Genomic DNA, 23,121 nt, shown 5'->3' with positions numbered 1-23,121 from the left:
TGAGGTGCTGGAGCCAACACCGACAAACACCTACACCGATATCCACACACACACACACACACACACACACACACACACACACACACACACACACACACACACAAAGTACCCAAATGAGCCACAGAGACGTTAGAAAGAACTTTTTCAGTGTCAGAGTAGTTAGTAAATGGAATGCATTAGGAAGTGATGTGGTGGAGGTTGACTCCATACACAGTTTCAAATGTAGATATGATAGAGCCCAATAGGCTCAGGAATCTGTACACCAGTTGATTGACGGTTGAGAGGCGGGACCAAAGAGCCAGAGCTCAACCCCCGCAAGCACAATTAGGTGAGTACACACACACACACACACACACACACACACACACACACACACACACACACACACACTCAGAATTTCTGGCATTCAGAAACTTGTGTAAAGAATCATTCAGAACTTTGTATACCACATATGTCAGGCCAATCCTGGAGTATGCAGCCCCAGCATGGAGTCCATATCTAGTCAAGGATAAGACTAAACTGGAAAAGGTTCAAAGGTTTGCCACCAGACTAGTACCCGAGCTGAGAGGTATGAGCTACGAGGAGAGACTACGGGAATTAAACCTCACTTCGCTGGAAGACAGAAGAGTTAGGGGGGACATGATCACCACATTCAAGATTCTGAAGGGGATTGATAGGGTAGATAAAGACAGTCTATTTAACACAAGGGGAACACGCACAAGGGGACACAGGTGGAAACTGAGTGCCCAAATGAGCCACAGAGATATTAGAAAGAACTTTTTTAGTGTCAGAGTGGTTGACAAATGGAATGCATTAGGGGGTGATGTGGTGGAGGCTCACTCCATACACAGTTTCAAGTGTAGATATGACAGAGCCCGATAGGCTCAGGAATCTGTACACCTGTTGATTGACGGTTGAGAGGCGGGACCAAAGAGCCAGAGCTCAACCCCCGCAAACACAACTAGGTGAGTACAACTAGGTGAGTACACACACACACACAAGCCTCAGTCCCTCACCTGTGCAAGTGTCGGAAAATCCGACACCATTTAATAATCATACAGATAATAGCTGTATTACCAACAAGTTACCCATAGAAAACGTAACTTGTAGTGGAATTACCGTCTAAAGAAAACGGGATATCATCACCACATACTATTATAATTCACCAGCTATTCTGCTGGGAATTATTCTTAAATACATTAGTCTTTGGACTTTACCATCATAAAAACATCTTATATAAATTAACTTAATTATCAATATTAAAGTAGAGTAAATGTGACCCTTCTATCACTTTCTGAAATCTGGACAAAGTAGGCCAGGCGAGAGAGTGAGGAAGGAGGAAGCCATTGTTGTGTCACCTCCGAGACGTGTGGAGCAAATTCGGCTCCTATCATTCTGGACAATGTCGGCCAGTAACGTCAATAGTATGGAGTGAAACAGCCATTGTTTATTGAGACCAGAGGCTCACACGGGAGCAAATTCGGCTCCTGTTAAATTTACTTGGACGTAGTGTTATGGAACCCAAAGGTGTACCATTGTCAACACGCTGTCTACAAATACAAGTTAAGTGTCTATCCGAAACCCGTTTATCATTCATTTATGGCCATTAATGTCAGGATATAGGGTTAGCCGGTTAGAACGCGAAATCGCCTCATACTAAAGGTAATTAAGCCAGGTCTTTAATGTTCCATGTACAGTTTCTCTGAAATACTTGTCATATATAGGATTCTGGCTTCACAGCTAGCGCACTTTTGACAGGTCAAGACGAGGAAGAGTTTGTGCACCAGTTACTGGGTGATATGGAAGCTACCTCAAAGAGGATAATTTGGTGTCTACACCCTAGTTATACCTGGTGGACTAACCTGCTGTACTATAAGATAAGGAACCTCATCAATGTATGTAGCTATTACTGTAGTTTGATTGGCTGCATATATATATAAACTAATAAACCCCCCCCTAATGTGTAGAGGATCGATTTGTGAGATCTGAGATTATTGCAGAAATACAGTCCACTTATCATTATACAAATTGCTATCGAAGTATATAAATTAACGTAAATATAAATTCATATAAATTAAATAAATATAAATCTCACAGGTCGGTACCCACAGCAAGCCCCGGAACTGTACTCCCAAAGTATCTTCACTTTCCAAGTAGTTCGTAGTTGCTCATTTGATCTGCACAAGTTTCTTGCAGAGGAAAATTTCAAATTTGATTTTATAGCCTGAAAAAAATTGCATTAAAAAATTTCCTGCTAATGGTGAAGTTTGAGGAGAACCATGGATGTTAAAGCAATATATATCATCTTGTGCTATCATGTGCTATCATCTTGTTAAGTGTCGGTTATCCATCAAAATGGATAACCGTTGATAGCAAAATGTTATAATAATATACATATATTTTTTTTATTCTTATTCACTGTAATTAAAACTGTACTCACCTAGTTGTGTTCGCAGGGGTTGAGCTCTGGCTCTTTGGTCCCGCCTCTCAACTGGTGTACAGATTCCTAAGCATATTGGGCTCTATCATATCGACATTTGAAACTGTGTATGGAGTCAGCCTCCACCACATCACTTCCTAATGCATTCCATTTATTAACTACTCTGACACTGAAAAAATTATTTCTAACGTCTCTGTGGCTCATCTGGGTACTAAGTTTCCACCTGTGTCCCCTTGTTCGTATCCCACCTGTGCTAAAGAGGTTGTCTTGGTCCACCCTGTCAATTGCCCTGTAAATTTTGTAGGTGGTTATCATATCTTCCCATACTCTTCTGTTTTCCAGGGATGTGAGGTTCAGCTCCCTTAGCCTTTCCTCGTAGCTCATACCTCTCAGTTCCGGGGCCAGTCTGGTGGCATACCTCTGAATCTTCTCTAACTTTGTCTTGTGTTTAACTAGGTATCGCTATTAATATTGTGTGTTTGTACGCGTTTGTTCATCTCTGCGGCTCCTGCTTCCTCCAATTTGTCTATTTGTAATAATATTTACATAATTGGCTGAAAAAATTATATTCTAGAGGAATTCTTTAGCCATCACTGAATATTTCGCTTTACCATATATTTTTTGGATCAGTATATTCAAAACAACTCCCCCCCTCAAAAAAAATAGTTGTTTCATCTGGCTGAATGTCAAATTTCAAGCTTGGCATTAAAAAAAAATCTCTCTGAGCTCTCCATTCGCCTTTTGGCCATCTGCCGGTACATGAAAGAACTAACCCACCTGGGTCCAAGCTTACCTTCATTAGAAGCTGGTCCGCTGCAGTATTTTCCATGTTCCCCTTGATAGAAAGGGCCGGTTCTCCCTCGCTTTCCCCTTCCCCCTTTCATCAGTTCCTTCTCCATTTATCTTCTCATCTCTGTGATTCCCCATCCTTATCTTTCAATGTTTTCGGCGCCACGAGACACGAAATAGAACTCATCTTTGTAAACATGTATCCTCTACTGACTGTGTTTCGTCTCATCTCATAATGCTTCGTCTATTACATTCATCTGTTTATATAACTTTACTGAAATAATAAAATTTATCGGAAGATATTGCATTCGCATTTTTACCGGTGCATTTTTATCCTCCTTCTATATTCTTACAGAAGCATAATAACAGACACGTTTTGCACCTGTTCTACGCTGTATCTTTCGTCATTTGTTTTATATTTTATCTAAATTAGGCTGATGGAATTGCACACAGAAATCCCAATAGCGAGATGAGTCAAATGAACAAATTCACAAGGGATTTGATGAGGGTTATCAAGGCCTTTGTGGATTTGTTCATCTGATGAATTAGTTCAGGTTGCTGGAACAAAATTTTATCAGGTACTGGATTCTGTTTTGGTACTGGTAATGGTAGCGCTCAGGGCTTCCTTACCTCGTAGAGGCCATTGGGGATGGTGGTACCAGTGATTAAATTCAGGTAAAATATCTTCACCATCCTTAGGAACCGGCCGGCCGAGCGGACAACACGCTGGACACGTGATCCGGTTCCTTATCGATCCCGAGCGCCGGCGAGAAACGATGGTCAGAGTTTTTTTCACCCTATGCCCCTGCTACCTACCAGTAAATAGGTACCTGGGAGTTAGTCAGCTATCACGGGCTGCTTCCTGGGGGTGGAGGCCTGGTCGAGGACCCTGCCGCGGGGACACTAAAGCCCTGAAGATAACCTCAAGATCCCAAATCGACGCCAGTGTTCATTAATGTGAGAAGCTCCTGGGTTTAATCCTCTGCTTCTGGCACGCTAATTTCTATTAATTATACACAGTTATTAGGTGAAATAAATATGGTTAAACCTGTTTTAGCGTCGGTTCTCGCCACATTTCCCACACGGGGAAAAAGGTCCATTTTTCACTGTATTCCGCGACTTGTGTAAATTTCAGTGAGATGCTTCAGTCTCGGCAGATGAGGGATGATGCTGCCTCCTCTCAGGTAATGAGTCCGCCGAGAGTGGAAGGAATTACAATGGCTTCTTCCCATCACAGAGGAATAGAAGACAAAAAATGGAGAGAAAAAAAAATGCCCAAGCTTTAAAAGTTTTATTTTCTCCTGTATAAAATTTGCATATCTTAGCTGCAGTTCTCTACCCGCTGGATGAACTTTTTTTTTTACAGAGCGTCATCAGAGGAAGAGATAAGTCTTCTCTCACTAGTTTGCATATATGTATATTCTTGCAATTTTTTCTCTCCTCTCCTCACCGCTACATATATTGGTGGGAGATAGTCAGGAAGATATGGGGCAGAGAGAGAGAGAGAGAGAGAGAGAGAGAGAGAGAGAGAGAGAGAGAGAGAGAGAGAGAGAGAGAGAGAGAGAGAGAGAGAGAATCGACTTGAGAATGGTCCAGGACGGACCGAAACGTCGTCGTCCCTTCAACTTCTTGTGTATGGTCTGGTCAACAGAGAGACAGAGAGAGAGAGGTGAGTGAGAGAGAGGGTAGATGTATACTGGTAGTAACGAGAGAGTTGGGTTAATTGGAGATAATAAAGGACAGGTAGTAGGGACACATGATTGGGGCATAGAAGATAGTGGAGCGAGAGGTAAGATGATGTGTATTGAAAATATTGATGCATGATCTAGGAGAAAGAGAGAAAATAGAGGAAAGGGAAAAAGGAGTAAGGGTGGAAAGGGAACTTAGGGGGCGTTATAGGGGTGAGAAAAAAGATGGAGGCGTATCATACGGAAAATGGTGATCGTGTTTGGCTGATAGATAAGGACGAGGGGAAATGAGAGAATTAAAATGGCAGAAGAGTAAGAAGCTATTATCACTTAGAACCACCGTCACTACTACTAGCATCACCATCACCCCTACTAGTACCACCATCACCACTATTGAAACCACCATCACTAATACTAGCACCACATTAAACTGTTCCCGCCACAGATAACTGCTGCACGATGTCATATTGCTCTATGATCTCAATTACCTATACTGTAATTTGCCTTTCCATTCTGGTCTTTCGGCTCCGTGGAGAGAGAGGGGGAGGGGGGGGGGGCCTGCTGCATGGGTGACAGCTTCTCCCCGCGTATCAACCTACCCTGACTTTGCACCCTGGAGACGCCACTCCAGACCGACAACCAGAGCGCAACTCCATAGTCTCCTGAGACTGATGGATGCCTGCTACTACTACACGATTTTAAAACCACTTCCAGAATCACTGATGCAGTACCATTTTTTTTTAACTCCTAACGCATATTTGCGTATCTCTTGACCGGTGATTTATAGCCAGCGTGAGCAGCTACGATCTGAATATTTACGAAGGTGGAAAAGTAAACTTTATTTTTGCTTTTGGCATATAACCAGCTTGAGCAAAATGCTTTGCCAGGTAACTTTTCGTGACAATAATCCTCTTATTACCAGGTGGGAAAGCCATAAACTTGAGGTAATCAGGGAACTCCCACATCAGAAGTGCAACTTTTTCCGTGGCTGAAACCGTCATAAAAAGTTTCTCCCGGGGATATTTTACGATCTTTAAAATTACACCTGAGAAGAAAAATTAGAATTTTTCAGAAAATATCACATTCTCTTTAGATTTAATACCTTTTCCTTTCTCTCTCTATATATATAAGCGGTTAACTCGAAGGCGTTATAGGTATATAATTTGTGATAAAACAATCACAAATTGTTGCCGCTGTGGTCGTATTATGTTGGGGTTAAATGTGAAAAATAAATTATATCAGTGTTCCATCGTTGGGGATGAACAAATGTAACACATCACAACAATGACTGAACTCCTGGACATTCTCAGCAATGACTGAACTCCTGGACATTCTCAGCAATGACTGAACTCCTGGACATTCTCAGCAATGACTGAACTCCTGGACATTCTCAGCAATGACTGAACTCCTGGACATTCTCAGCAATGACTGAACTCCTGGACATTCTCAGCAATGACTGAACTCCTGGACATTCTCAGCAATGACTGAACTCCTGGACATTCTCAGCAATGACTGAACTCCTGGACATTCTCAGCAATGACTGAACTCCTGGACATTCTCAGCAATGACTGAACTCCTGGACATTCTCAGCAATGACTGAACTCCTGGACATTCTCAGCAATGACTGAACTCCTGGACATTCTCAGCAATGACTGAACTCCTGGACATTCTCAGCAATGACTGAACTCCTGGATATTCTCAGCAATGACTGAACTCCTGGACATTCTCAGCAATGACTGAACTCCTGGACATTCTCAGCAATGACTGAACTCCTGGACATTCTCAGCAATGACTGAACTCCTGGACATTCTCAGCAATGACTGAACTCCTGGACATTCTCAGCAATGACTGAACTCCTGGACATTCTCAGCAATGACTGAACTCCTGGACATTCTCAGCAATGACTGAACTCCTGGACATTCTCAGCAATGACTGAACTCCTGGACATTCTCAGCAATGACTGAACTCCTGGACATTCTCAGCAATGACTGAACTCCTGGACATTCTCAGCAATGACTGAACTCCTGGACATTCTCAGCAATGACTGAACTCCTGGACATTCTCAGCAATGACTGAACTCCTGGACATTCTTAACAATGACTGAACTCTTTCTGAACATTCTCAGCAATGACTGAACTCCTGGACATTCTCAGCAATGACTGAACTCCTGGACATTCTTAACAATGACTGAACTCTTTCTGAACATTCTCAGCACAAGAACCATTGATGTAGTTCATCTTCCCCCGTCTAATACAAACATAGTGGCGTTTGACTCCTAGTATGACCTCAGGGCAAAAGGTATAACATCAATTTTGTTAGTGTGTTCCTTTCTAAATAGTCATCTAAATAGTTCTTTCATAGTTGTATAAATGCTTTTCCTTAAGTTTTGACTGTCAGAGTATACACGTCTTACACTTGGAGTGCTCGGTACAGCATCGGCCTCGCTTCTTGCTGGGTTGGCGTTCTACGCCGAAGGACGTATTTTATCTCAATAAACGTACTTGAACTTGACTATATAGCACTGTGAAGGGATCAGGATAAGGATTTGGGGTGAAACGGAGGAAAGGAATGGTGCCCAACCACTTGTGGACGGTCGGGGATTGAACGCTGATCTGCATGAAGGGAGACCTACCGTCTAGCCCAAATGATTAGGCAAAGGTACAAATGCATTCTTTATCTCCTTGTGCAGGTGATGAGTCACAATAACGTGGCTAAAGTATGTTGACCAGACCACACACTAGAAGGTGAAGGGACGACGACGTTTCGGTCTGTCCTGGACCATTCTCAAGTCGATTTTGTTTTATCTCCTTCCTCTTATCTCAGCTCACATCACTTCCAAATGCAAAACAGACATTCTGTAGTCACAGACATACTGGCTTAGTGCTTTCTCCTGGCAATCACTTAACCTTACAGCAATATATAAATAGAATTGTATCAAAACAATGTTACTGCATTTCCTCGGTAATGCAACAGTTCCGGAATTTGAAGTGAAAGAGAAAACCCTTTGATTGTATTAGCTTTTAAAATCATATATCAAATGTTTGTATTTCTGCACAAAGCAAGCAAGAAAAAAAGGTAGAGATGCATTTACCAACAACAGTTACAAATAAACCTGAACAAACAACGACATTCTGGATGAATGTCGAAGTCAGAGTGAATGAATGTCTAAATGAATGATGAAGTCTGAAGAAGTGAGAGGAGACCTTCACAAAGTGTGTTGACATTGACAACTGGAGAGAGAGAAAGATAGATAATAGTGCCTATAGCATTTACATTTGTTTTTTTAAACAAAAAGATACCTCAAGTCTGGTTTTAATGCTAGTATAAAGTTCATTGTTTAGAAAACTTGTCCAAGTCTGATTTAAAATCAAATTAAGAAAAAAAATAACATAGTTATTTTAAAATAACTATTATTATGTTAAAAATAACAGTTATTTTTAATTCTTTTTGCTATTCTTTTCTTGTTGACTGTAAATGTCTGTAAATGTAACTCTGTAAATATAACTGCCAATAGAACCTATCTTGAGATGATTTCGGGGATTTAGTGTCCCCGCAGCCCGGTCCTCGACCAGGCCTCCACCCCCAGGAAGCAGCCCATGACAGCTGACTAACACCCAGGTACCTATTTTTACTGCTAGGTAACAGGGGCATATGGGTGAAAGAAACTCTGCCCATTGTTTCTCGCCGGCGTCCGGGATCGAACCCGGGACAACAGGATCAGAAGTCCAGCGTGCTGGCCGCTCGGCCGACCGGCTCCCTAAACATCTAACGCTACCTAAACTACGCCAATATATTCACAATATTCTAATATATAATTATATTATCTTATGAACAAATCCACAAGGGCCGTGAGGTGGATTTGTTCATTAAATGCATCACACTATTGTGATTGTTGGGTATATTACCTTATATTTGAGAAATTTGGGATTTTGAACGAATTGCATGTTAAAATTGCTGAATAAGTCTTTGGGATCGGTCGCTGGATGTAATGAAACATTTCCTCTGGATGGGCTACGATCTATGAATTTAATTCTCAACAAGTAATTTCAGTTATTATCCTGTGCTAGGCTCGTTCAGGCTGCGGCCAACCCCCCAAAGTACAACAAGCGTATGTTAATGATAGATTTGAAATATTCCTTGTTCCTTGTTAATCTTCAGCAGCTGGTATCAATACCAGTCCACAGTAAGCTGGGAATTGCAGCTCGTCCTCCAATCAGAGACCCAACAGTGATTTCATGCACCCGCCAAACCTCCTGTTTATGAATGAAAAACGGTTTACACACGATTCACAACCGATAATGTTCGAACACTTCCGAAACAAATGCTTCACTGGCGAATTTTGTTCGAACCACAACGCTGTAAACAGCCCGTCCTCCAAACAAAGATCCAAAAGTGATTCCATGCACCCGCCAAACCCCCTGTTTATGAATGAAAAGCGGTTTACACACGACTCACAACTGCTGACGTTCGAACATATCCGGAACAAGTGCTTCACTGACGAATTTTGTTCAAACCACAACGCTGTAAATGCTTCACCCACGTACTACAAATATAAATAATCCCCAACAGAACCTAAACACCTAACCTATACCTATATATACACAATATGCTAATATAATATAATATTAATTTATATTTGAGAAAATTCCTGTTTTGAATGAACAGCATGTTAAAATTTATGAATATGTCTGTGGGGTCGACCGCTGGATGTAATAGACTTGACTCAGGGATGAATTGAGAAATTGTGAGTGTGAACCTTCAGTGATTCGAAAACTGTGGTATTCGAACCCTCCAGTGAGCCGAGAATCGTGTGTTCGAACAACAGTGCGTCCGGGAAAGTGAATTGAAACCCCCAGAGAGTTTATAATTGTGTGAAAATGCGAGAAGTGAGGTACGTGTATCTCTCTGGTGAATATACCTAGTACCTTTCCCATTTGAGATAGTTTAAAGATAATTAAAGATAATTAAAGATAATTGCTGCTCCCTGCAACTCAAGAGACTTATAGTGTTTAGGTTTGCGATCAAGTCGTGTGTTTATCGAGGCGCCGTAACTGTTTTAATTGTTTGTTTGTAAACACTGAAACAACTCTGACGTCATGCCTGATCGACAGATCGAAGAAGCCTAATGAACAATTGAAACAAAGCATTTATACCATTGAGTAGAAAAACCGAATTTAATTTTAGTTTTTTTTTTTAGAATTTTATATATTTTTAAGAATCTGCTACAAGTGTGTGAGGGTCTGCTACAGGTGTATACTGATCTGCTACAGGTGTATAATAATCTGCTACAGGTGTGTAAGGATCTGCTACAAGTGTGTAAGGATCCGCTTCGGTCATGAGAGGATCTCCTACAGGTCAATAATGATCTGCTACAGATGTGTAAGGATCTGCTATAGCTGCATGAAGATCTGCTACAAATGTGTAAGGATCTGCTATAGCTGTATGAAGATCTGCTACAGATATGTAAGGATCTGCTATAGCTGCATGAAGATCTGCTACAAATGTGTAAGGATCTGCTATAGCTGTATGAAGATCTGCTACAGATATGTAAGGATCTGCTATAGCTGCATGAAGATCTGCTACAGATGTGTAAGGATCTGCTATAGCTGAATGAAGATCTGCTACAGATGTGTAAGGATCTGCTATAGCTGTATGAAGATCTGCTACAGATATGTAAGGATCTGCTATAGCTGCATGAAGATCTGATACAGATGTGTAAGGATCTGCTATGGGTGTATGAAGATCTGCTACAGATGTGTGAGGATCTGCTATAGGTTATCTTGAGGTTATCTTGAGATGATTTCGGGGCTTTAGTGTCCCCGCGGCCCGGTCCACCCCCAGGAAGCAGCCCGTGACAGCTGACTAACTCCCAGGTACCTATTTACTGCTAGGTAACAGGGGCATTCAGGGTGAAAGAAACTTTGCCCATTTGTTTCTGCCTCGTGCGGGAATCGAACCCGCGCCACAGAATTACGAGTCCTGCGCGCTATCCACCAGGCTACGAGGCCCCATAGGTGTATGAAGATCTGCTACAGATGTGTAAGGATCTGCTATAGATTCTTGAGGTTATCTTTAGTTGATTTCGGGGCTTTGTTTTTAGTGTCCCCGCGGCCCGGTCCTTGACCAGGCCTCCACCCCCAGGAAGTAGCCCGTGACAGCTGACTAACTCCCAGGTACCTATTTACTGCTAGGTAACAGGAGCATAGGGTGAAAGAAACTCTGCCCATCGTTTCTCGCTGGCGCCCGGGATCGAACCCGGGACCACAGGATCACAAGTCCAGTGTGCTGTCCGCTCGGCCGACCAGCTCAGATGCATGAAGATCTGCTACAGATGTGTAAGGATCTGCTATAGATGCATGAAGATCTGCTACAGATGTGTAAGGATCTGCTATAGATGCATGAAGATCTGCTACAGATGTGTAAGGATCTGCTATAGATGCATGAAGATCTGCTACAGATATGTGTGAGAATCTGCCACCCAAGCCCTGAACTGGCCAATGGGAGAACGCAGAACGACAGCTGAGGGTGTGTTCCCGAGGTAGTGAAAATCTTGGCCAGGGTGGCTCTGATATTACATTCCTCCTCCCTCGCTCTACTGCCACACTCGCCAGTATTGTCCTGCCTTTTCGTGTCTGCGTGCTGGCATTCCTGCTCTGTGGTGTCATAATCACATTGCTGCGACGGAGCCTGTTTATCCATTCTCTCCCTCTCTCTCTCTCTCTCTCCATCATCTTCTCCCTCTTCGATCTCTCTGTTCACATTGCTGGCATTCCTGCTCTGTGGTGTCATAATCACATTGCTGCGACGGAGCCTGTTTATCCATTCTCTCCCTCTCTCTCTCCCTCTCTCTCCATCATCTTCTCCCACTTCGATCTCTCTGTTCACATTCTTCTTCTCACTTTCTCTCTTTCGTATGATTTTGGACTGTTCGCAGTGCAATGTAACACGTGAATGACAAAGGATAGGAGATAGACTAAGAATATTTACATCTCTGTGAATGCTGCACCTTAGAACTGCCTTAATTTTTTTATGGTTAACCCATTACTTAAGGTGTGGATCAAAGGCATTGTTTTACACACACACACACACACACACACATATATATATATATATATATATATATATATATATATATATATATATATATATATATATATATATATATATATATATGTGTATATCACGAAAATAAACACGTGATTAAGAATGTGACAATGTCAGACCACGGAGGAAAAATGAAACAGGAAATTTCCTTAAGTACTTTCGTATATTAAATACATCTTCAGAAGGTCACAAATATTAAATACATCTTCAGAAGGAAGATATATATATATATATATATATATATATATATATCATATATATATATATATACTTAGTTGTGACCTGAGAAAATGGGTTTCTGAGATGTCTTGTTCAAGACTTGCTTTCGAATTCTAAATAAGAATTCATAACCACCTCCATCTCTCTCTCTCTCTTTCATGATAATAATAATAACACATATGAATAAAGCATATAAGGCAGCGTCTGGGATCCTCTCGGACGCAGGTTCGAACCCTCGTCATGGCCCTTGTGGATTTGTACATATGAATGATTCAGACGATGAATCACAATAAAGCAGCCCATTCTCCTATTTTGGTAGTACTTATAGTAACGACGAAGACCATAGTTTATATATATATATATATATATATATATATATATATATATATATATATATATATATATATATATATATATATATATATATATATATATATATATAACTATTTTTTTATTAGTGTTGCTTTGACTAACTAAACTAACCTAACTTAAACCTCCTAGGCCTAATACACAATATCTGAGGCCTAATATACTACATGTGTATGCTATGCTAGTTTGTGTACTAGGAATATTTAAGTTAGTTTTTTAAGCTCCATCTAATTAAACAAAATCCTTACTAGTCAGTATACTATTATCTAAAAGCAAATTCTTGACTATTGACTAACGTCACCAAAGGTACCATCTATCTTGAGGTTATCTTGAGATGGTTTCGGGGCTTTAGTGTCCCCGCGGCCCGGTCCTCGACCAGGCCTCCATCCCCAGGAAGCAGCCCGTGACAGCTGACTAACTCATAGGTACCTATTTACTGCTAGGTAACAGGGGCATTCAGGGTGAAAGAAACTTTGCCCATTTGTTTCTGCCTCGTGCGGGAATCGAACCCGCGCCACAGAATTACGAGTCCTGCGCGCTATCCACCAGGCTACGAGGCCCCTTAAACAGGAGGATCCTCTAAACAGGAGGATCACAATAACGTGGCTGAAGATATGGTGACCAAACCACATATCAGAAGATGGTGAAACGACGACGTTTCTATCTGTCCTGGATCAATATCAACTTGTCCAGGACGGACCTAAACGTCGTCTCGTTTCTCCATCCTCTGAATGTGTTTTTTTTTACCTGTCGTAGCCGCACCAGTCTCTCGTACACACACACACACACACACACACACACACATACACACACATAGGGGGAAGGGGCCTCGTAGGGGCCTCGTAGCCTGGTGGATAGCGCGCAGGACTTGTAATTCTGTGGCGCGGGTTCGATTCCCGCACGAAGCAGAAACAAATGGGCAAAGTTTCTTTCACCCTGAAGGCCCCTGTTACCTAGCAGTAAATAGGTACCTATGAGTTAGTCAGCTGTCACGGGCTGGTTCCTGGTGTGTGTGTGTGTGTGTGGTGGAAAAAAAGTAGTTAGTAAACAATTGATTGACAGTTGAGAGGCGGGCCGAAAGAGCAAAGCTCAACCCCCGCAAAACACAACTAGGTGAACACAACTAGGTGAATACACACACACACACTTACACACACACCATCTCTCCAGTAGTTGAGGCTGTTTCATGCACACAATAACTACATGGGTCTCTCTTCAACACAAGCTGTAATGGCCTTGTCTCCCACATACTCCCAGTCATAACAAACACTGCTCATGATGCCCCATGCACAGGCAACACACACACACACACATCGAGTCATAGAGGAAAGGAAAGAGAGACTCACATTATAACGCGGGGCAAGGCAAGGAGGCTTTTGCATGCTACCTTAGACTAGACTCTAGAGTAAGGGAGGGCGTTCCCTTAACACATCTTAGAGCAAAGTAAGAAAGTTATGTAAACACACCATGCAGGCGGAAGGTAATCGAAGCTCCTATCATTCAATTGTTTGCTGAAGTGGCATGATTTTGATGTGATTTCTTCATTCTGGAGCTTCAGTAAAGCATAGATAAGGAAAGATAAGAGAAAGAGGAGGGGAAGGGGTGCAGGAGCGGGAGGGTAGGAAGAGAGAGCCGGGGAGGAGAGGTGAGGGAAGAGGAGGAAGGGTAGAAGAGAAATAGGACAGAAAGAAAGGAATGCAGCGAGAGATCAAAAAAATATTTGTTATGATGAAAATGGATATAAAGTTGAAAAACAGGAGGGTAGGGGAGAGAAGCGTAGGAAGAAGGGAATAGGAAGGGAATGGGGGAAATGGTGGAAAGGGTAAGGGAACCGTGGTATGAATAATAAGAAGGGTCAGAGTTTCACACATGTTGATTCTTTTAGAGGTAGAACTGGGTGAGACTATTGATGAACCGGGGACAGGGAAGTGGGAGATACCACACAGAGAGAGAGAGAGAGAGAGAGGGGTTAAAGACAGGTGATCAAGGGCTCAATCAGAGCAGGTCACAGGCTTAGACAGGTGGTCAAGGGTTCAATCAGAGCAGGTCAAAGGCTTAGACAGGTGGTCAAGGGTTCAATCAGAGCAGGTCAAAGGCTTAGACAGGTTGTCAAGGGCTCAATCAGAGCAGGTCAAAGGCTCGTCGGAAAGAGATGATTAGATATGCAAAGTAAAGTGGATCAAAACCACAAATGTTGGTGGTCAAAGATAGTTGAATGAGAGGAATAAGGAATTGCAATAGGGTGGCACCGCGATAGCCTCTCTTCCCGCAGGGTCACCGTTCGAGCCCCAACGATCCAAGCGGCTGAGTACCATTTGAAGAATCCATCTGCAATATCCCTTCGAAGGTTCATATAATTACACTCAAACAACGCTTTCAACGGATCAATTTTGTGTACGAAGTGGGAACACTACCTTGGTAGGGGGTGAGTGCCCTACCCTCCCTCACATGCTCTCTCTCAGTTTCATTTCCAATGTTGAATTTTACAGGTGTTTTTTAATTGACAATCGTGCATTATTCATAGTATCTGTATCATGGTAACACTCACAGCATTATCAGCTGACTACCGGGAGCATGAATGTTGCAAGCGTATTACGAAGGATTTATTAAACAACCAATGAATTTATATAACACCTTTTACATTGCAGTGGAATATTGAAATTGCAATAACACTATTATTCGCGGAATCTGGCGTTCATTAACTAAGCCAATTTAATAAAATGATGCGTCCTATTAATTAGGTTAATTTTACAATGCAGAAAAAAGGGTGAAGTTCCTGTAGTGTATAAAGGTCTATGAATGACAGAGAGGAAAGGTACATTGAATAGAGAATTCATCATGTGAGGTGAGTAAAAGTTCACATAGGCAATGTATACTGGTTATTTACAATTATGATAAGTGATAATGCTAATTATAATAATATAATAATGCAGGTGTATGCATAAATACACCTGCTTATAATTATATAAGAATGAGATTATAATTCATTCGCAGGTGTATGCGAATGTTTATGCGGGAGTACGGATACAGGAGGACACATGATACGTGAAAATGATACAGCACATATCGGTACTAATATGCAGAGCCTTTTGGGCACATACCAAGCGAACTGTTTCTAATCAATATTTTGGTTATTAGAACATAAGAACAAAGGACATTGCAGAAGGTCTATTGACCCATACGAGGCAGTTTCTATTGACCCATACGAGGCAGTTTCTATTGACCCATACGAGGCAGCTTCTACTGACCCATACGAGGCAGCTCCTATTGACCCATACAAGGCAGCTTCTACTGACCCATACGAGGCAGCTCCTATTGACCCATACGAGGCAGCTCCTATTGCCCATACGAGGAAGCTCCTATTGACCCATACGAGGCAGCTCCTAGTTATATCCACCCAAACATACATACATTTCTAACTTACGATTGAAGCCATCTCGCGGCTCCAGGTCTATTGTGTTACTCGATTATCTATATCATCTATATCTATATTCTATATCATCTTCGTATCCAATCATAAGTGTACGATTTTAGTCCATCCGGAACCCTCCGGTACGACACGCATTGTATATCGTTTTGAATACATGATATCTTGACACTTTAACAGTTTAGTAAACTAATGGCCAAAGTTTTCCTAAGACTTGATTAATATTTTGTTACATAGGCGAGGCTGAGTGATTAAATTTAATATATTAAATTGGTATTTTTTTCGGGGCTCCAACCTGCTCGTCGAATGTTAATTTAAAATGAAGACAGATTTTCCAGGAAGAGTTAGAGGGGGAGAGGACAGGCCACACAATACCTGTTCCAATACCAAAGGCAATTCCAGTAGCCTAGATATGGAAGCTTGACGAGTGTCAACAATACGCCGCCGGCGATATTGGGTACTCGCCAAAAAAGATAGATAGAGATAGAGAAAGAGAGATAGGAATAGAGAGAGAGAGATTTCCCAATTTTTTTTACCAGAGACGGCAGCAGGGAGATAAAACAGATGACTTCGCCAGAGAAAGGTGAAAGAACACGTTGTCGTTCAAGTGGAAATAAGAGGAAGAGATGCTGTGTCAAGGCAATATATAAAAGGGAGAGATTTGCAGTTTTGTGTCAAGAGCAAAGCAGAAAGTGTCAGTTTCAGACCAAGGAAGGGGGCAGGACGGTGCCTGTTCCAGACCCATATACCGCTGTTCCAGACCCATATACTGCTGTTCCAGACCCAGATACAGCTGTTCCAGACCCATTTACCGCTGTTTCAGACCCATTTACCGCTGTTCCAGACCCATTTACCGCTGTTCTAGGCTCATATACCGCTATTCCAGACCCATATACCGCTGTTCCAGACCCATATACCGCTGTTCCAGACCTATATACCGCTGTTCTAGACCCATTTACCGCCGTTCTAGACCCACATACCCCTGTTCCAGACCCAGATACCGCTGTTCCAGACCTATATACCGCTGTTCTAGACCCATTTACCGCCGTTCCAGACCTATATACCGCTGTTCTAGACCCACATACCCCTGTTCCAGACCCACATACCCCTGTTCCAGACCCACATACCCCTGTTCCAGACCCACATACCCCTGTTCCAGACCCACATACCCCTTTTCCAGATCCCAGACAGGGGCATGTTGAGTATGGTAACAATGATGATAATCACCTTCACAATCATCATACTAATCATTATTCCGTTTCCTATTTTCAGTGGCAATGAAACAATTCTGATTAAATTCGTTAACGGAATCACAAATTCGTACCTCACGCCCCCCTCCCTCCGCTCACCAGCAGCGTACTAACAGAATATTCACGTCGTACAACGAGGTGAAGAGTGATTGGGCATCAAAATTATTTTAAGATTTCTTCAATCCTTCCTACTGAAGTAATACAACGTTATGGTGCGTTATGGGTTATCTTGAGGTTATCTTGAGATGATTTCGGGGCTATTTAGTGTCCCCGCGGCTCGGTCCTCGACCAGGCCTCCACCCCTAGGAAGCAGTCCGTGACAGCTGACTAACACCCAGGTACCTATTTACTGCTAAGTAACAGGGGCATAGGGTGAAAGAAACTCTGCCCATTGTTTCTCGCCGGCGCCTGGGATCGAACCCAGGACCACAAGTCCAGCGTGCTGTCCGCTTGGCCGACCGGCTCCCCCGAGTACAAACATACCAAATGCAACTTGATACGAAAAGTACCAACCAAAAATCCTCGTTTTCCTTGGATTGGTTAGTTAGGTTAGGTGGGTGGCTTGGAGGTTGGGGCTCTTCTGGTTGGTTTAGGAGGCTGGATTTTGTAGTAGTGGCCCATTCGAGATAACAGGCTGGTTAAAGACTCACTGATGTGTTATTCACTACAGGTGTTCAGGTGAGGGTCGTGGGGCATCGTTTGATTGAATGAACCACATGAATGATCTTCACTCGTGAGCCACATGCATGATTCTTACTGGTGAACGACCCTTGTAGGGGTCGTACGACCCTCACTTACGACTCACACTCTCCAGCTAACTCATAACCTACATATGTGGCTCACAGTCATGTGTGTGAGCCACATGTAAAGAATGTGAGGCAAAATATTAACGTTACTAATAAAAAAATCTCTACATCCTCATATATGTTAAAATTATTTATTTTAATTATCAACAAGAGAAAGACTTTATCATTTGGGTTCATTCCAATTTCACTTCCAATGATCATTTATCAAATAATTATTAACACGTTACAACAATGTTTTGATTATAATGAAAGATATTAATTTAATCCCTTTGGAAAACATTTCATCTCAACCGAATTTTAAGTCTAAATAACAAATGAACAAACTTGAACAACAAAAACATTCTGAACAAAAATCGGTTTATGACCAGAAAACAATACTAACCCGCTGTTTTCTTTCACAATTAAGCATCATATTATACCATCAGTGAAAGAAATAAATAATTACATTTTGCTTTGAAAAAAATACGCAGCCATGACAGAGAGAGAATGAATAATTCTAATTAATTAAATATCATGAGCGGTGAATAACATTTGCTTTTCATTTTAGATGAAAACTAATTAGCAATATTCTCGCAGCCAGGAATACGTAGTTAAAATCGTAGCAGAGATTATTCTCATATATAGTTTTAACAAACAACAATCCCGTGGGAATGGACAATAATTAGTACGGGTCTGTTAGAGAGAGAGAGAGAAGATTAAGCCACCCAAAAGGTGGCATGGGCATGAATAGCCCATAAGTGGTGGCCCTTTTGAGCCATTTCCAGTATCAATAGATGATACTGAAGATCTGTGGAGGTGCGACTGCACTCTGCGTCACGGGAGATGTCTCCCGTGACGGGTCTGTTAGTGTGAAGTTCAGAGTGATGAAGGTTCAAGAATTATCAGAGGAACGCTCCCAAGTCATTACGACTAAATAACACTGGGAAAGGGGTCAAGATAAGGATTTGGAATGGGACGGGTGGAAAGGAATCGTGTCCACAACCACTTGGACGGTCGGGGATTGAACCCCGACTTGCATGAAGGGAGGGGAGTTATCAAGAAAAAGCACTAAGCCATTATGGCTATTTAGCACTGGGAAGGGGGCCAGGATAAGGATTTAGAATGGGACGGGTGGAAAGGAATCGTGTCCACAACCACTTGGACGGTCGAGGATTGAACCCCGACTTGCATGAAGCGAAAGATCGTCGCTCTACCGTCCAGCCCAAGTGGTTGGATATTGAGGGGTAGTGTGTGTTGTGCCGTAAATGTGAATTCGAGATTGTAATGCAGTGCACTCTGATCTTAGCATGAAGGTAAGGAGGTAACAGTGTGTTACCTTAATGAGAAGGCAAAGCTGTAATATGGTGTGCTGGAAGAATCAAAATCTTTAGATAATATTTAGGAATTACGTAAAGCGATGAATGCTCCTAATATGATAAAATCCGCCTTGTTTGTGTTTATAAATGATACGAATATGAGTAGAAAGAGTTATAGGAGAGCAAAGGGAGTGAAGGGAGAGGATAGAGAGATTGAGAGAGAGAGAGAGAGAGAGAGAGAGAGAGAGAGAGAGAGAGAGAGAGAGAGAGAGAGAGAGAGAGAGAGAGAGAGAGAGAGAGAGAGAGAGAGAGAAAGGTAAGAGAGGGAACTAGGTGAAGGGAGAGGAGAGAGGCATAGGTAAAGAGAGGGGAGAGCAAATTGGGCGAAAGGAAGAGAAATATGACTGAGCAAAAGGAGGAGAGTGAATCTGGGATCAAGAAAGAAGAAAGATGAGAGAGTATAGAAAAGGGCAAAAGGGAATGTTGATAAAAATGTATTGACAAGACCAGAGATGTTCAAAAGAAAGATGGAGGGAGAGAGAGAGAGGGTGAGATAAACTTGGTGGAAGGAAAAATTGCAAACAAATTGGAAGAAGTTGATGGGAAAAGTCGAGTTGTGAGATACGAAGAGGAAATGAAAGACTGGGTAAGAGAAAGAGAGAGAGAGAGAGAGAGAGAGAGAGAGAGAGAGAGAGAGAGAGAGAGAGAGAGAGAGAGAAAGAGAAAGAGAGGGTCCAGAAAAACAACAGCAAACTAACTGAGAAAACATGATGTATCAGTGGGAAAATCAGCAGGAATCGTGAGAACGATTCGAACCTATGCTTTGGGTAATTCCTGGGTACTGGAGGGGGGGGGGCATGTTTTTTTTACCCTCGCTGCTCTCCATGACAGACTTTTCCATTGGCCCTCCAGTCTGATCTTAAAGCAACTCTATCATTAGTTAATTATTTTAATTTGCCCTCACGTACAAAATTTAAAGTACTAAAAAGAAAGGTACAAAAACAAGGTGTCAGACAACCAGAGTGTGTGTGTGTGTGTGTGTGTGTGTGTGTGTGTGTGTGTGTGTGTGTGTGTGTGTGTATGTGTGTGTGTGTGTGTGTGTATGTGTGTGTGTGTGTGTGTGTGTGTGTGTATGTGTGTGTATGTGTGTGTGTGTGTGTGTGTGTGTGTGTGTGTGTGTGTGTGTGTGTGTGGCAAGAAACAGTGCATTTGGCAATTGTCTCAACAAACAAGGATTCCAGAAGCAGACAAGAGTTTCCTACCTAAGCAAGGATTCTAGCACTGAAGCAGGCTTCCAGGACCAAACAAGGCTTCTAGTAACAAATAGCGTGTCTGACCTCACATAAAAAGAAGGTCAGCAAAAGAGAACAAGCAAATGGGTGTAGGAGAGACCCACCATGATCCCCCACCAGCCAATGTTTTGACTGACACGTTGAAAATATTTTTATGGCTGTTTTCTACACGTGACCTGTGTTCGTCAGGCCTGCAAAAACAGTTTGACAGGCCACTTGTCGGGAACACCTATTCCCCCTCTACCCCACCTTTACCCCATCCCCCCCTTTACAGCAGCAATCCTCTCTATCCTCTCTATTGCAGCACCTTTTTCTGTCTCTCTTGCTGCAGCACTACCCTCTGCTGCTCTTTCTCTACAGTCTCTGTCCTCTTCCTGCAGCAGTTGCAACATCAAAGCAAGAAGTCACTGAAAAGTTGATAATCTGGTTCAAGCAAAATTTGTCTGAATTTACCTGAGGGCCACTCTCTCTCTCTCTCTCTCTGGGGGCTCCAACGAGGTCACAGGAAGCCAGCGGCTTGCCGAAGGTCCTCCAATTTATCCTGAGAATTTGATCGAGCTGGATTCTGAATTTCATTACTGTTTCGGCATTTATGGCTTCGGTGGGTAGGCGGATCCATGGGTATATAACCGCATGAATGACAAAAGCGTTTTGTGTCCTACACTGTGGCTTGTTGAGCTTCAAACCCTTGCTCCTTGTTTATTTTACATCTGACCTTTTGAAGAAGTTGTCCGGATCAACATCCTCCAAACTGTTCAGCATTTTAAAAGTTTCGATGAGATCAGCCCTGTCATGTCTGGTTTGTTAGTCCTGAGGCTCTCAACCGTTGCTGGTATGAGAGTCGACTTTGGATGTACCTCACTCTCAATGCACTCTCAAGAAAAAATGGAATTCTTGCGTTGTCTTCTACATGTAAATATATTTCGTAGAGAACCCGAACACACAACTAGAAGACGTCGTAAGGGAATATGTTGGTCTTAGTCTTCATAAACCACACATTACGTACGTATTAATCTAAATAAACCGAACATTAATCACAAATTTACCTTAACAAACCTTACAATAATTACGTGTAAGTCGGAGTAAACCGTAAAATAAGAACGCAATTAGCATAAATAAACCATATAATGAGTACGTATTAGTCTAAATAAACTTACAGTAAGTACGTATGAACCTAAATAGTACAACGACGACCACAACGCTTCATGCAGGTCGGGGTTCGATCCCCGACAGTCCAAATGGTTGGTCACCGTTCCTTCCTTACCTCCTCCTATCCCCCGTTCCTATCCTGTCCTCAAATCCCTTTCATGTGCTGTATAACCACATTGGCCTAGCACATTCTCATGATATCTATCTCAGCCTAAATAAGCCTACATACCTAATTATAGATGACGTTCTTTGCTGAATAAATCAATTTCTCAAGATTCAGAGAAAATACAGCGTTATCCTGCATTTTATATGTATCATAAAATTAAATAAATTATACAATACAGCTATTTCACGATAAATAGTCTTATAATGACATACAGTAGATTTAAAATAAAACTTTCAATGGTTATCTTATAGGACAGAGGTTGGTATTTTAGAAGAGAGAGAAAGCATAAGGGACTTACCAGACAGCTAACGGCAAATATATCAGACATTTAACGACATATTTAGCAGACAGCTAACGGCAAATATATCAGACATCTAACGACATATTTAGCAGACAGCTAACGGCAAATATATCAGACATCTAACGACATATTTAGCAGACAGCTAACGGCAAATATATCAGACATCTAACGACATATTTAGCAGACAGCTAACGGCAAATATATCAAACATCTAACGACATATTTAGCAGACAGCTAACGGCAAATATATCAGACATCTAACGACATATTTAGCAGACAGCTAACGGCAAATATATCAAACATCTAACGACATATTTAGCAGACAGCTAACGGCAAATATATCAGACATCTAACGACATGTTCAGCAGACAGCTAACGGCAAATATACCAGAGAGGTAACGGCAAACTTACCAGTGAAATATCACTAAACTTGCCACACAGCTAACGACACACATCCCAGAGTTAACGACAAGCAGGATTGAGAGACAAGTCAGCAGGTAATGAAGAGAGCACCAACAGCTGACAAGGACGTATCAACGAGCGACCCTTAAGCCCGAACCACCACCACTAGACGACTCCTGCAGAGTTAATTTGGAAAGTTGAGTTCGCGCGTTCGATACTCCAGGGCGGGGAAACCGATTTGGGGCAGATTTATACGAGACCTTCAAGGGATCTAATGTCTCTATCATGCTAATGCAAGAACTGCTATATACAACCCTATAGGGGTCCTCCCTCGATGCATATATATAAGGATCCAGGCCGCGTATATTCGCTTCAATTTTTTGCAGTTTCTTTTTTTTCCGTTTTGGTGACCAAAGGATGTGGA

The 23,121-nt window shown here is 42.1% G+C and overlaps 1 protein-coding gene across 1 annotated transcript; it reads right to left on the bottom strand.

Moving 5' to 3' along the window:
- Positions 1-10,272: 10,272 nt before the first annotated feature.
- Positions 10,273-11,616, bottom strand: LOC138366824 (uncharacterized). The gene is made up of 3 exons (XM_069328110.1): positions 11,493-11,616; positions 11,204-11,368; positions 10,273-10,664 (listed from the first exon to the last, which is right to left on the bottom strand). Exons 1-3 carry the CDS (start codon positions 11,614-11,616, stop codon positions 10,273-10,275), a joined length of 681 nt encoding a protein of 226 aa, XP_069184211.1.
- Between the last annotated feature and the right edge of the window lie 11,505 nt (positions 11,617-23,121).

This window comes from Procambarus clarkii, chromosome 20 (assembly GCF_040958095.1).
Source record: "Procambarus clarkii isolate CNS0578487 chromosome 20, FALCON_Pclarkii_2.0, whole genome shotgun sequence".
NCBI lineage: Eukaryota > Metazoa > Arthropoda > Malacostraca > Decapoda > Cambaridae > Procambarus > Procambarus clarkii.
Note: the sequence above shows the minus strand (reverse complement) of the source record. Positions and strands in the feature narration are given on the sequence as shown.